The following is a 14,516-nucleotide window of genomic DNA, read 5'->3' on the forward strand; positions in this document are numbered from 1 at the left end:
TTACAAATTATTGCACATAAGTAAAATCGACAATTTTTTATGTGGACCATGAAATAAAATGACATCGTATCATTTTAATTACACTTTACTTTTATTTAATCTGTAATTTACAAATTATTGCACATGAGTAAAGATAAATTTTTATAGGGACCATGAAATAAAATGACATCGTATCATTGTAATTACACGTATATATGTATATGTATATATATATATGGAGAGAGAGAGAAAAATGTCATTTGGTCTACTGACTATAAGGGTCCTGTTCAGTTCACGACTTTCAAAACTGTTAATTACATACTAAGACTATTCAATTTTTATTAATTTTGGTCACGCCAAATTGGCGGCCAAACTTGGGGAGCCTGTGGGATTAACTACTTAGCCCACACCGGTATGTAATAATAGACTCTAAAATCAAAATCAATCGTGAGATTAACTACCGTCTCACTCTAGTATGTATCAATAATACAACCAAATTGTGTATTTCACTCCCCACCTAACCAAATCGTGAGTGCTCACACCAGCCCAAGGTACACATCTTCCAAAACAAAACAAAATAATAATTTTGTTGGTACACAAGTATAAAGTTTATTTTTATTTTTTTCAAAACACCATATTTCCCAATGGGATAATCCACAACCACCAAAATTTACCAATTTCTAAAAATTCCAATTTGTACTCAAAACATATATATAATTTTTATATCGAAATAATTTGCCACACCTTTACACTTATCTAAGTGTACACAGCCCGTATAACATTATACCAAAATAATTTGCTTTGAACCCACAATATTAAAGTATAAATTATATATAAATATATATTAGGCGATGAAATATTTATGGAATAGATGTATGTAGACCTGACAATTATGGGCACGACATAAGACCGGACACAAAAATAACAGGTTAGTGTTTAGTCTTAACATATCTCGGGTCGTTAACGGTTTGACCTGTTAATAACCCGTTATGTTTCGTTCTTAACGGGTCAAACCGTTAAACATATTAAGAACTCATTTAACCCGTTAATAGTATCGTGTTAACCCGTTTGCAGAAACATGTTTATAACCCGCTAAGAACCATTATCATTTAGGTAATAACCATTGTCATGAATGTGATTATAAAAGATATCATGAATATGACTAACGATGAATTTACTACATTAGGCCAAAATCCTACACCAAATATTGATGTTTAACCGTCAGAAATTTGAATTATTATTGTGTTCAATTTTATTCTAAAAATTATTATGGACTTCTTTAATTATGATTTTTGGATGTTATTTTATCATTTTATGAATGTTATAAATTGATTTTTTTTTTAGTTTGTTTGATGGATTGAATAGATTTTGCGGGTTTATCCGTGTCATATCGTGTCGACACAACGCGAAACCTGTTAACAAAACGTGTATATCGTGTCAACCCGTTTAACCTGTTAACAATTCGTGTTCGTGTTAACAATTTGAACACGCTAATCTTAACGTGTCGTGTCTGTGTTTAGCCTTATCGTGTCGATCGTTTAACGAAATCGTATATACGAATTGTGAGGTCTAGGTGTATGATTAGGAAAGAAAAAAAATGTAACTACTATATTCCATATATATAATGTGTAAATGTGTAGGATTAGGAAAGAAAAAGTGTACCTAATATATATTCCATATAATGTGTAAAGGTGCAGGATTCCAAAAAAAAAAAAATCATTGGTTGTTCGATAACGGAGTGTAGGAGAGGGAAAGAAAATAATTGAGGAAGGAAGATGAATGGAAGAATAAATAATGATTAAGATTAACAATGGAGTTGATTAGGGAGTACTATGTATATAACGTGTGTATGTATCAATCATTCATAAAAATGATTATGAATGATTAGGCAATCATAGGTAGATGTAACGTATAGATATATATTTAGGTGATTAGGATTAGTTATAGGGAATATATATAAACTAGTTCTCGTGCGGTTAGGGTGCTCAGGTGTGGTGAGAAGAGAACCATTGATCTTGTTAAAATCAACGTTCAAGATTAAAAACGTTTAAAAAAATATGGTGCCAATTTAGTCATTTTCTATATGGGTCAAACTTAAGGTGTGTAGGATTTGTGTTTAAGGTGCTTCGCGTGGCTTCTTTAGGTGCGTGATTTCTATGCTTAAGGTGCGTGTAGTTAAGGACTTAAGGTGCGTAAGTTCTGTGTTTAAAATGCGTATGCTTTGTGCTTAAGATGTGTGGTTTTCCTTCTTAAGGTGCGTGTTTTTATCACTTAAGGTGCACCATTTTTAGCTTATGCTTCTTCCTTCTAGATGACTCAGATCTAATCGCATGACTGCTTTTAAATTTTATGTACTAACTAGTTGAAATTAACGTACTAAAATAATAGTTATTTATTAACATAATTGTTTAATATAATTGTCTTAGTTACACTTTTTTTTTTGAAAAATTATACAAATTTACACAACTCCAAATGGTTTGAAAATATTAATTTGTGATAGTGAAAGCAACAAAACACCTTCACAAACAAACATTTTATACAAGAAAGTTTTTCAAAATTTGATCTTATTATATTATTATATTTTAATATTACAAAAAAAAAATTATTATTATTATTATTATTATTATTATTTTACTTTCTATCACAAATTTACAAGAGTAGTAATGAAAATCCTCATGTTTTGATTCCAAGCATTTTTAAATTTTAGACACTGTCTAATTTTATCTCCACATATTTATTTTACAATAAAAATGACCTAAATCATATATAAGAACAAAATAGTCCTAAATTAAGTGATTTAAAAGAACACTAAAATAGAGTTTGATTCCATTTTTTTTTCACCGCTTAATACTTTTACACTACTCTTTTAATCAAATAAATGTATAGTTTCAAATATTAATCTTATTTATAATTTCATCTTTAATTTATTAACTAATAAATATATAAAAATATTTATCCCTACATTGCACATGTAATTTAGTAGTTGATTTTAAAATGAGAAATAATTAAGAGTTAATTCCATTTTTGGTCATAGATTTATAGGTGGTAATCCACTTTAGTCATTCTTTTTCGAAACGCTCCTTTTTGGTCATAGTATTATTGTGACATGATTATTTTTGGTCATCCGTCAACAAAATCGTTGAAATGTCGTAAAATAAAATGACATTTTGATTTTTTTAAATACAAAGTGGGTTGACCCGATATACTTTTATTTTTATTTATTTATTTTTTGAAAAAAATTCATAATTGAAGACCTAAATTCGTTTGTATTTTACGAAAGTTAAAACGATTTTGTTGATGGAAGATCAAAAGTGGTAATGCGACAATAATATTAGGACAAAAAAGAATACTTTGAATAAAAAAGATTAAAATTGATTGATAGATATAAATCTAGGACAAAAAATGAGATTAACTCAATAATTAAAGTGATAAGAGATAATCTACTAGCCAAATTGGGTAGCCTAGTAGCCAAATTGATTAAACCAATCGGCAATCCCTAAAAATAATGAACCGACTTGAACCGGCCTGATGTCATCATCATTATATAAAACGCCCTTCACGTACCCGCCCGCCTTATTTATGTCCTTCGTTTTACATCTCAGAGACTTCAAATTTTCAAAACCTTCTGAACATGTACGGACAGCCGTCGCGCGGCGGTGGCCCTACGCCGATCTCAACAGCCGCCAACTTTAATCCAAACCCTAATCTATACTATTCGCAGAGTCCAAATGTCTTCCCTAATCCTTTCCAAAACGCTTGTTTACAATATCAGAATCCTAGCTTTCAATTCCCAAACCCTAACTTTCAGTTCCAGGCTCAGCTTTCGAGGCCGACGACAGTCGTCGAGATGATCGATATGGCAGTGCTGAAGGCTCACCGCGAAATTCTCGCAACTGGAGAGGTTGTGTCAGCATGGAAAGCGTCTCAAGCAGCTCTGGTAATGCTTCAGGTTGACACCTGGGACTCTTTGGGTTTGCAAATGCAGCAAGTGCCCGCTCTTCACCGCCTTATGCTCACCGAAGGAAAGGTACGAACGGATATTGGTTGTATCAATCGTTGGTTGAATTTACTGTGTTCGCGAATTTATGCATTTAATGAAAATTATAATTTTGCTTTTGTTAACTCATAAATTCACTGACAAATGTACCAGGGAGTATAATCTATGAGTTTTCTTGTTGAGTTACTTCTGTCCTTTTTCCAACTATTGTATTGTAAGGAACAAATCAGTATTGGTGACAAAAATTCCAGCTAATAAGTAATAACTATATCCACACATGTGCATGTAACTTAAATATCATATTGTTCTTCTAATATATGTATAACTGTATAAGTATATATATGTGTGTATTAGTGTATCTATGTACTATTGTTACCTTCAGAGCATACTTTTGAGAGAATTGTAATGACATGACCAGTGCAGAACACAAGCTAAACCTATAGTAATTTTGTATAATAAATCATTTAATTTGGGGAACTTGTTCATTTGTTTGGATACTTTTCAATTTTGATTTATTTCTTTATTATCAAGTTCAACTGGCAATTAACTTTGTGATTAGCAAGGTTGTATAATTTTGTGCACCTCTTAAGGGGTAGTCCTTCACCTTTAAGTGTATTGGGGGCACACACTAAAGTTGAATGAAATAATGGATAAAATGGATCAATTAAGATTCACGGGAATATAAGAAAATTAAATTGCTCTATAATGTTTGAGGGGCATACATATTGTGTCTCCTTGTTTTTCTACATCCATATGCAATTAGGAATCTTGTAGACCTCTCAAAAATTTTATTATATCTTTTATCTTTATTGTAGATTAATGCCTTCATTCACTGCTTTGTTGGCGCTCGAAGAATTACAACATTGCATGATTTGGAAATTGCAATATGCAATACAGAGGGGATTGAGCGGTTTGAGGATCTGGAATTGGGGCCTTTGGTGAAACACCCATTAATTATACATTATTTTTCTCTCAGTGCTGATGCCACAGAAGTGTGCAGAATGACAAGTGAAGAGATAGTGTCATTGCTTTCTGAGTTCATGAATATCAATAAACAAAGATATGTAGAAATTGAGGAGCTTTTGGATTTTATTGCAAAGAAGAAATCTGTAACAGCCAAGGAAAAGCTTGGTGTGCGAATTCAGAGCTTGGGGTAGGTGCTCCTTTTCTTTTAAATGAATAGTTGGTGATTTATATTTGTAGATCAACAGATGCTATTGTGGTTTAAGTTACTTTACCATTGTTATATATCCTCAGTCCTCACGTTAAAATTTCATATTTTATGTGACCTTGGGAGCCCTAGAGTAGACTTCTCTTTCTTGGTTTGTTTCCTGGTTCTGAAGTTGAGTAACTATTCTAGGAAAAACTATTCATCTACTAAAGACAACTTGAAGTAAATAGGGCAGCAAAAAGGCTGCCCAAGACAAGATATTTTCAATATATATGTATATATATATTTACTTATTTATTTGTTTAATACTCATCGCCTAGGCGGTCGCCTAGTTGACTAGCCAGTCGGTGGCATCTTGCCCAGAAAGTCCGCCTTGATAACCATGCCATAGATGGAATTACACAATGTAATTTTTCTAGGTTAACAATTGAATATTGCTAATGTGCTTGCTGTTTTCTTAAGGGCATGCCAATTTTAAGCAGTCAAGTTGTTGTACCCATTGTCATAGCAGCTGTACAATGTGTAATTTAGTTTTATGTTTCTGGTAAAGAAGTTTGATCATTTTCTGTTGACTAAGTTCAATGTGAAGACTAATTGTTCATAATTATGCTTATTTGGAATCAATTATACTTGCTGAAATTTGTTCCTTAAATATTAAATGCTTGTTTCTTTCTTTCTGATATTATTTTCAGGATGCATGCCACATTAATCCGACAAGCATCGGAGTTAGAAATCACCACTGTTGATGAAGAAATTACACGGCTGGGATGTAGCAAGAGTAGTAAACAATCCAAAAGAAAGAGAAAGTGTAGCAATATTAAGGGTCCTGTTACTTCACCTCAAAACGTGCGCAAAACAAAAAGGATCCAAACACCATTCAGTAGGAAAGATCAGATAAAAAGTTCTGGCAAAAAGAATAAAAGGCTAGTGAAGCAAGAATCAACTGATTCAATTGATAAGAGTAGTAAACAATCCAAAAGAAAGAGAAAGTATAGCAATATTCAGACTCCTGTTACTTCACCTCAAAAAGTGCGCAAAACAAAAAGGATACAAACACCATTCAGTAGGAAAGAGCAGACAAAAAGTTTTGGCAAAAAGAATAAAAAGCTAGTGAAGCAAGAATCAACTGATACAATTGATTGCTCATATAGCAGTGATTCAATGAAGATGTTCATTACCACTTGGAAGGAGACATGTCAAGCAAACAATGTGGATGAGGTATGAAAGACACTCATTTCATTATGTTATAAGAAGATACAAAGCCCTTTTAACTTTTCTCTTTCATAAGCTTTATGTGTCAAATCTTGGGTTGTCATTTGTTGGCTATAGGCTTCTACCTGAAGCAGGCATAAGAGAATATTTATTCTAAGATGATGGTGGTTGAGGTGACCATGTAGCTTCTGTGTAGTAGTACATGTTGATGTGTTAATCCACTAATTCCAGAAGTCTATTGAAGCTGTATGCCTTGATTTTACCATTTTCTACAAGTAAAAGTAAAGGGACAATCCTCTATGAATCTACAATAATGTCCTATGCATCAGATATATTCCATTAGATGCATGATATCAATTTGGGTGGCGGGTGTGTTGGGATTAGGGCAGTAGGTGATTAGGTGCAATTGTTTTTCTGCTTCTTCTATTCCCTTGTTTTCATTTCGTGATTTAGTGGTGTGCTTGTGAAGTTTGCATTCAAGTTGCTTTCCTAATAACTAAAGAATCGAGTATTAATTTCTCCTGTCTCCACAGTGTACAAGTCTCTGCTATATACAATCACTATGTTGTTATTGGTCTACTTCACTTTTAAGGTGTTAGTTATTCTATAAAATGCTGATTCTGGTTTATTATTGTTGTTTTAGGTGTTTGAGAAGATGATTCAAGTTTATAAGATAAGGAAGAGAGCAACAGCTAGAAAATTGTTTTCCGCATTCCCATTTGTTGACTTGCTTCATATTGCTGTAAGTTTATTGGAAGTATTAACTTTCACGTTATGAATTAAGGATAGTAAATAATGATTCAGAGACACCTCAGAAAGTAAATTCATATGCACTGTAGTATATCTTCTTCTTCATTTTTGCTTCAAGATTTAATCTACATTATAACCAGAAAACTTAATTTTTTGTAGATATAAGTTTTAAGACCTCATGTGTCCTTATGGTTGTATAAAAATTTTAGTTAACAAGAATAACAAAAATTCTGTAAAACAATGTTAAAAACTAACATTTTGTTGGACCAAAATGCAGGGGAATGCATATAAATGTCGGTTATTTATTTATTTTATTTTTCCTTCTTTTTCTTCTTCTTCTGAAGTTTTAGGTTTATACTGGTTTAGTTAAGGGTAAATTCTTGACACATTGCTTGAACAATAGGGAAAGAATGTCTATATGAGCAAAATTCATTAATTGAAAATCTTTATCTCACATTCATACTGTACATAATATAGTTTCGTCCTCAAATTAATGATTCTGAAATATGGTAAACCAAAAGAGAGAAGAAACATGGTCATGCATATGGAAACTTTTATAACTTCTGGCATGCCATCGTGTTATCCTTATTCCTTAATTAAAATAACAATCTTCTTGGGGACTCGCATCAGTTTTATCGTTATTCATATGATTCGGTGATTGATACTATCCTTTCATAACTTCAGATCCTTCTAGGGGTATTGTTTTGTATTAACATCTTCAGTTGTTTTGGCAGTTGACTCATCAAATTTCATGTGTTTGTGATAGGTAACATCTATTAAAAATGGAATGTGGGATAGCATGCATGATACCGTCCAAAGTTTCAGCCAACTTGATGTAGCAAACACAGTTTCTGAGAATTGTTCTGATTTTATATCCATTCATGTTGAATCACCTAGAAGGAAAGCATCCAGTCTTTCTCAAAAACTTTTGGCACCCGAACATGGTGAGTCAAACTGTGCTGACCTTTTAATCTCCTTTGCGTATTTTATATTTCTTTGAGTTCTTACATTAAATGATTGTTGGGCCTAACTTATTTCGGAGCTCTAAAAAGCCGTTGGGTCAAACATTAAAAATGTAGATTCATAGAAAAGCTTTTAATGCCATATAAGAGGATAAGCCTTGTTTCCAAGAGCACCAAAGTAAGTTGAGCCTTCTAAAATTTTTTGGGCTGAAAAAGATTGAGGAAGTATAGAACAGATACTACCTTGTAAAGAATCATTAGTGTTTCATTTTTCTTTCTTTGTTTTTTGTTTTTGTTTTTGTTTTTTTTTTTTTGAGAAGCTCAAGCTGAGCCAAGCAAGCACTAAATGATGTTTCAAAATCTGGCAGTAATTGGAACATAATTTCATTTAGACATTTAGAGCAAATTGATACTTGATTGATTGTTGTATAGGGTTACATTTATCCTTTTAACACACACACACACACACATTTTTAGTACTTTAATTTGATCCATCTTTCTTCATCTGCTGCTGCTGCTGCTTAACTTGACAAAATAGTTATTCCTATTTATTTTCCAACGTTCTTAATTTGATGCTCTAAAACCTCTCAAACTCCTATAAACTATTTTGATTTATTATTATTTTTATTTTTGGGGGTGCTTAACTTGACAAAAATAGTTTGTTATGCTTATTTATTTTCCCAGATTCTGGTTAACTTCTGTCAGATATTGCCATTGTTAATATTACACCTGGTATGAATATGGGTTTTTATTTTTTTCATGTTGTGACTACACAGTTTCAGCTTCAAATTTGTCTAATTTGAGAGATGGAGGTCAGCTATCTCTCTGCCCAGCTGATGGTCAACAGGCACTTTTAACGGGTAGACTAGGAGAATTTGTTGCTTCCGAATACTTCATCGGAAAAGTTGGTAAAGCATTTGTGAAGTGGGTGAACGAAACTTTTGAGACTGGGCTGCCTTATGACCTTGTAGTGGGAGATCAGGAATACATAGAAGTGAAGGCAACCAAAAATGTCAGGAAGTGTTGGTTCAAAATATCTGCAAGGGAGTGGCAATTTGCAGTTGAAAAGGGTGAACTTTACAGTATTGCACATGTCATATTATCATCTACAAATACAGCTACAGTCACAGTATACAAAAATCCTGCCAAACTCGTCCAGCTTGGTAAGCTGCAGTTAACCATTACAATCAATTAATTTTTATTCTTCGATATTGCCCAGAATGCTGGAATTCTGAGGATTCTTCACTAAACGAGTGAGATCCGAAGAAAACAAACTCTATTTACTAGACAGGTGATGGGGATATTGGCAGTGTTAGATTTTTTGATATAGGATGCTGAGCTTGATTCATTGCGGTGAATTTTCATTTGGAGATGTATCATTTGGTAAATCTGTTCAAGTATATAAAGATCCCTGGCTGCCTGATCCTATATGCACTATGGCGCAATCTGAAGTTCAACAGGAATTACGGGACATTTTGGTGGAATCTCTTTTTCAAACTGATGGCAAAGCATGATATGTAGAAATCTTGGCAGATTTATTTGATCAGCGAGATAGGGAACTGATTATGAATATCCCTGTTTCAGTAATGAAAGCTGAGGACAAGCTGATTTGGAATGAGGAGTAGAAGAGGGAGTTTTCTGTCAAGAGTTGCTACCGTAAGATCACAGGGGAAGCTCAAATAACGGAAGGAACAACTTGGACAAGGATGTGGGCTTTCAATATTCGTCCAAAAGTGAAGATATTTTTCTGGCAGACTTGTGTGAATTGCCTGCCTACCACAGAAGCACTTCGGGTAAAAGTATGACAAATGTGGATTCCTTTCAAGAATGGATTGAGATCAATTTCATGGGGCATACTGATGAGAAATGTTGTGAGTTGATAATGGTGTGCTGGAGCCTGTGGCAAGCTAGAAACAACAAAGTCTGGAATCAAAAGAGCTCATCACCGTATGGTATCCTGCTAGAGGCCAATTCTTTTTTTACATGGCTGGAGGGAGGCTAGGTGACTTGCCTTGGTGACTAAATGGGAAAAACCTCCTGATGGTTGGCTTAAGTTGAATGTCGATGCGGCAATTGACACGGCAGGTAAAAAGATGGGTTTTGGATGTGTTCTGCACGACCAAAATGGCGGCCTTGTTATGGCGATGGAAGTTCCATGGAAATGAGTGTTCAATCCAAAGGTGGCAGAAGCTATAGGCACTAGGGAAGCTTTGTCATGGATGAAGAATTCTGGTCTGAACAACATACAAAGTTGAAACGGACGCCATGGAGGTGCTGAATGGTCTCAAAACTGGCCGACTGAATACGCCTTTTGATCTGATAATTAAGGATGCATTAGAGCTAGCATATCAGTTTACGAACATTTGCTTTTTACATGTTAAACGATTTGTGAATATATAGTAGCTCATTTACTAGCTAGATTGTATGGAGTGGCTCGCCATTCCTTATTTTTTTCGTGTATGAAGCTTTAATCTTTGATTTACTAAGTTAATACTAATTGTTACTTAAAAAAAGAGTTAATACCCAATATAGTCCTCAAACTATAGTGATTTTTCTCAATTTAGTCCTAAGTGACTTTTTGTACTTTAATTTTTTTTTTTTGAAAGTAAACGTAACTATTCCATTAATTGATAACATAAAACGTTTACATCAACGATCAATGAAATGGTAAACCATTCCTTACAGTCAGACATAGAAACAACTTTTCTAACTATGTTATAGAAAACTTGAATCGCAGACTGTTTCATAACTAGGAAGCTATGTTCCTTCAAGGAGCTTAAAACTTCATCAAAGATCTGGGTCTTTATCATCATTTTTTTTTGCTCGTCTATGATAAGATCAACACTTGCCGATACCAAACTAAACGATTTATGCTAATGATAATGAAAAGCTCGTGAAAGTAAAGAGAGGAAAAAGCCCGTGAAAGTAACGAGAGGAAACACAATAATAGAGAAAATAAAAAGTGGTAAAGCCAAAGTAGGGTTGGGAGTTCAAGACTACCAACACAAACCCCAATACCTACCTACTATTATTTTATTCAAAGGGAAAGGAAACGGAAGAAGAAGATCTGTGGCGGTGGTCGGATGCAAACGGAGCTGCAACGGTGGTCGGGGCGGAAGAAGAGCGAGAGTAAACGTAGAAGGTGACCAAAACCGCTGGCTCAAAGCTCCATTAGAGCTCCGGCCGGAGGTCGGTGGTGGAAGCCGAAGTTGAGCAGCAGAGAAAAGGTTCTTGTTTTAGAGAGAAAGGGAGGAATCATTAGGGTTTTTTTTTGTACTTTATTTAGTCCTTGACATTGATGGTTTTACACAATTTAGTCCTCCGTTAAGAATTCTGTTTGCTTGTTGTTAGTTGTAGGGTTAACATGGTAATTTCCTCTTCATTTTATTTGTAGTCAGATTAATTACATTTTAATGTATAAAGATTTCCATTTTACTTCTTGTAATATACTTTAGAGTTTTGGTTGCGACAAGTCATTTCTTCATCAATTATTGGTTTGTTCAAAAAAAAAAATCAATTATAGCTCGTTTGGTTCGTTGGAAAATATTTGAAGGAAACAGAATTCAAATTCCATGGAAAACAAATTACCAGGAAAATAGATTCCATTGTTTGGTTGGTGGAAAATAAATTACTGAGAATATAAATTCCATTGTTTGGTTAGATTTGGAATTGTAAGGAATAATGAGTATAAAGACAATCATACCCCTACACAATAATAACAACAATAATAATAATAATGGTAATTAAAGAAAGTTAATGAGGACATAATTGTCCTCCTTGTTTTCCATGGAAAACAAAATACCAAGGGGTGGCCAAGGAATTTGTTTTCCTTGTTCTTAAGGAAAATGTTTTCCAACGGAAAATGTTTTTCATCCAACCAAACAAAGGAAAATCTAGTTTTCCTTAAATTCAAGGAAAACATTTTCCATCCAACCAAACACCTCCTTATTGATTTTTTATCTTTCAATTTGTTTTCCAAAAACATCATGCATATTTTTCTACAATACAGTACACTGTGAAGGTCTCCTTTACCGGATTCAGTGAAGTCTATTTTGGAGGAAGGAATGAAGTTGTGCCATCTCCATACTAGTAGGCATTGGAGGTGAGCAAAATATTATATTTAGTTCTTTGCTAGTTGATAGACTCCTCATTCATATTTTAAAATAAATAAATAAATAAATAAAATTTCTTGCACTGTGAATTGCTTTTAGTGGTAGAAATGTTTTACAATATTATATTTCTTTCAATTGTTCACCCCCTCCATTTCTTCCACTGATCTCTTTCTCCCTTGAAAACATTTTAACCTAGCTAGATCGACAAAAATACAGAGAGCAATGTCAATGGCTATGAAGATCGCAGCCAGCTAGAAGAGGGTGCAGTCGCCCGGCACCGCGACCTTCTTCAACCCATTACTGTCTGCTCAAGATCAGGCAAGGCGGCTCCAAATCTCGGCGTCTTCGAAAGGAGAAGCCGATCAATGGACTCACCGCGTCGGCATATGCCGGTGAAGTGTAAATTAAAATGTAATTAATTTGACTAAAAATAAAATGAAGTGAAAATTACCATGCTAACTCTACAAGTAACAGCAAACAAACGAAATTTTTAACGGAGGACTAAATTGTGTAAAACCATCAAAGTCAAGGACTAAATAGAGTATAAAAAGTCACTTAGGACTAAATTGAGTAAAATCACTATAGTTGAAGACTATATTGGGTATTAACTCCTTTAAAAAAAGTAGTCTTGTTTCCCCCTCCCAAAAAGAAAAAGGTTTTGTTTACTGATATATGTTTAAATATACAACGGAAATCATTAGAGATACCAAAAGAAGTACACTAAATTACAGTATTAAATCTTTTAGTTACTCGAAGATGAATTACATTTGTCGTTAATATCTATTTCCCTCATGTTACCAGTTTTTGATAATTTAGGTTAATATCTGTCTTCCATATCATATCCAATCAATATTTAGTGGAAGTATGGAGCAATAGCTTGTTTGACAATATGCTTATTACAACATTATAATTACGTTTATTCATTTTCAAAAAAAATATTACGTTTATTCTATAATATGTAATGTAAACATAAACGGACATGAATGTTTGACCTTGAGTTTGAGATTCTTTCCTCAAAGACTAATGTTGTATTTCCTAAAGGGTTTTAACCCCATATAGTCCTTGACTATAGTGGTTTTTACTCAATTTAGTTCTAAATGACTTTTTGTGCTCAATTTAGTCCTCGACTTTGATGGTTTTACCAAATTTAGTCTTTTGTTAAAAATTCTGTTAGTGGATGTTTAGAAATAGAGTCCTAATGGTAATTTCTCATCATTCATCCCATTTGTGATGATTCATTCTTCTTCCCCTTATTAAGATCCACGTAGAAATATAAATTTTCGTATCAAATCAACTTTAACCCTAAATAAATAAATACAAAGCAAATAAATATTTGGCTATGATGATTTACATTTCTGCGTGGATCTTAATAAGGGGAAGAAAAAAGAATCATCTTAAATGGGATAAAGGATGAGAAATTACCATTAGGACCCTATTTCTAACCGTCCATTAACAAAATTTTTAATAAATGACTAAATTGGGTAAAACCATCAAAGTTGAGGATTAGATTGAGCACAAAAAGTCATTTAGGACTAAATTGAGTAAAACCACTATAGTCGAGGACTATATTGGGTATTAAAATTACTCTTTAACAACGTGTTTGGTTCATGAAATAGATCGGAAATAGAATATCATTCCTGAGAATAGACATATCCCATTGTTTGTTTTGCCATTTTATTTTTGGGAATAGCATTCCCAAGAATGAGCTATTCTCTTTGCATGGGGAATAGTCATTCCTAGGGAACGCTCCCGTTTACGATCAATTAGATCAATAAAGGTCCCTAGACCATGAATAAATTCAATTGCTTGATTGGTAAAACTTGATCACTAAATCTCACTAAAAATCCAATCTCTTGATTAGTAAAACTCGATCCTTAGATCGGTATAATTTGATCTCAATCATGCTAAAAATTCGATCCCTAGATCGGTAAAATTTAGACAACCCGTTATAGTCCAAAAGATTGCATTTATGGTTGTACTATTTTTCTCTTAGATAAAATTTTTCCCACTTAGTTTTTCTTAGTATAGTTTTTTTAAACGAGGCAACCATCGTAAATCACACCCCTATGCTCAACTTGGGTCGAGGGAGCGCATAAGCTATGTGATCATATTTTTCAACCCGAACCCTTCCTCATTAGCTCCACGTCAGGGCACGGTCTGGGGGCTACTTGATAGGTCCCCAGGTATACCTCACAATACGTTATGTGCATATGTTTGGCATTTAGGTCAGTGTCAAGTGTCATTTGAGGAATATCTTGTTCCTGAAGGGTTGGATCTCGACGTATTAAGGGTCTTTACCCTTCAACATCAACACGGGGGGGGGGGGGGGGGGG

At 33.7% G+C, this 14,516-nt stretch overlaps 1 protein-coding gene across 1 annotated transcript; it reads left to right on the forward strand.

Moving 5' to 3' along the window:
• Positions 1 to 3,555: 3,555 nt before the first annotated feature.
• On the forward strand, positions 3,556 to 10,598 carry LOC116016618 (protein NO VEIN). The gene is made up of 7 exons (XM_031256969.1): positions 3,556 to 4,006; positions 4,792 to 5,129; positions 5,840 to 6,365; positions 7,003 to 7,101; positions 7,876 to 8,053; positions 8,848 to 9,234; positions 9,656 to 10,598. The coding sequence occupies exons 1-7, from the start codon at positions 3,611 to 3,613 to the stop codon at positions 9,694 to 9,696; spliced, it is 1,965 nt and encodes a 654-aa protein (XP_031112829.1). The 5' UTR covers positions 3,556 to 3,610; the 3' UTR covers positions 9,697 to 10,598.
• Positions 10,599 to 14,516: the final 3,918 nt, after the last annotated feature.

This window comes from Ipomoea triloba, chromosome 4, assembly GCF_003576645.1.
Source record: "Ipomoea triloba cultivar NCNSP0323 chromosome 4, ASM357664v1".
NCBI lineage: Eukaryota > Viridiplantae > Streptophyta > Magnoliopsida > Solanales > Convolvulaceae > Ipomoea > Ipomoea triloba.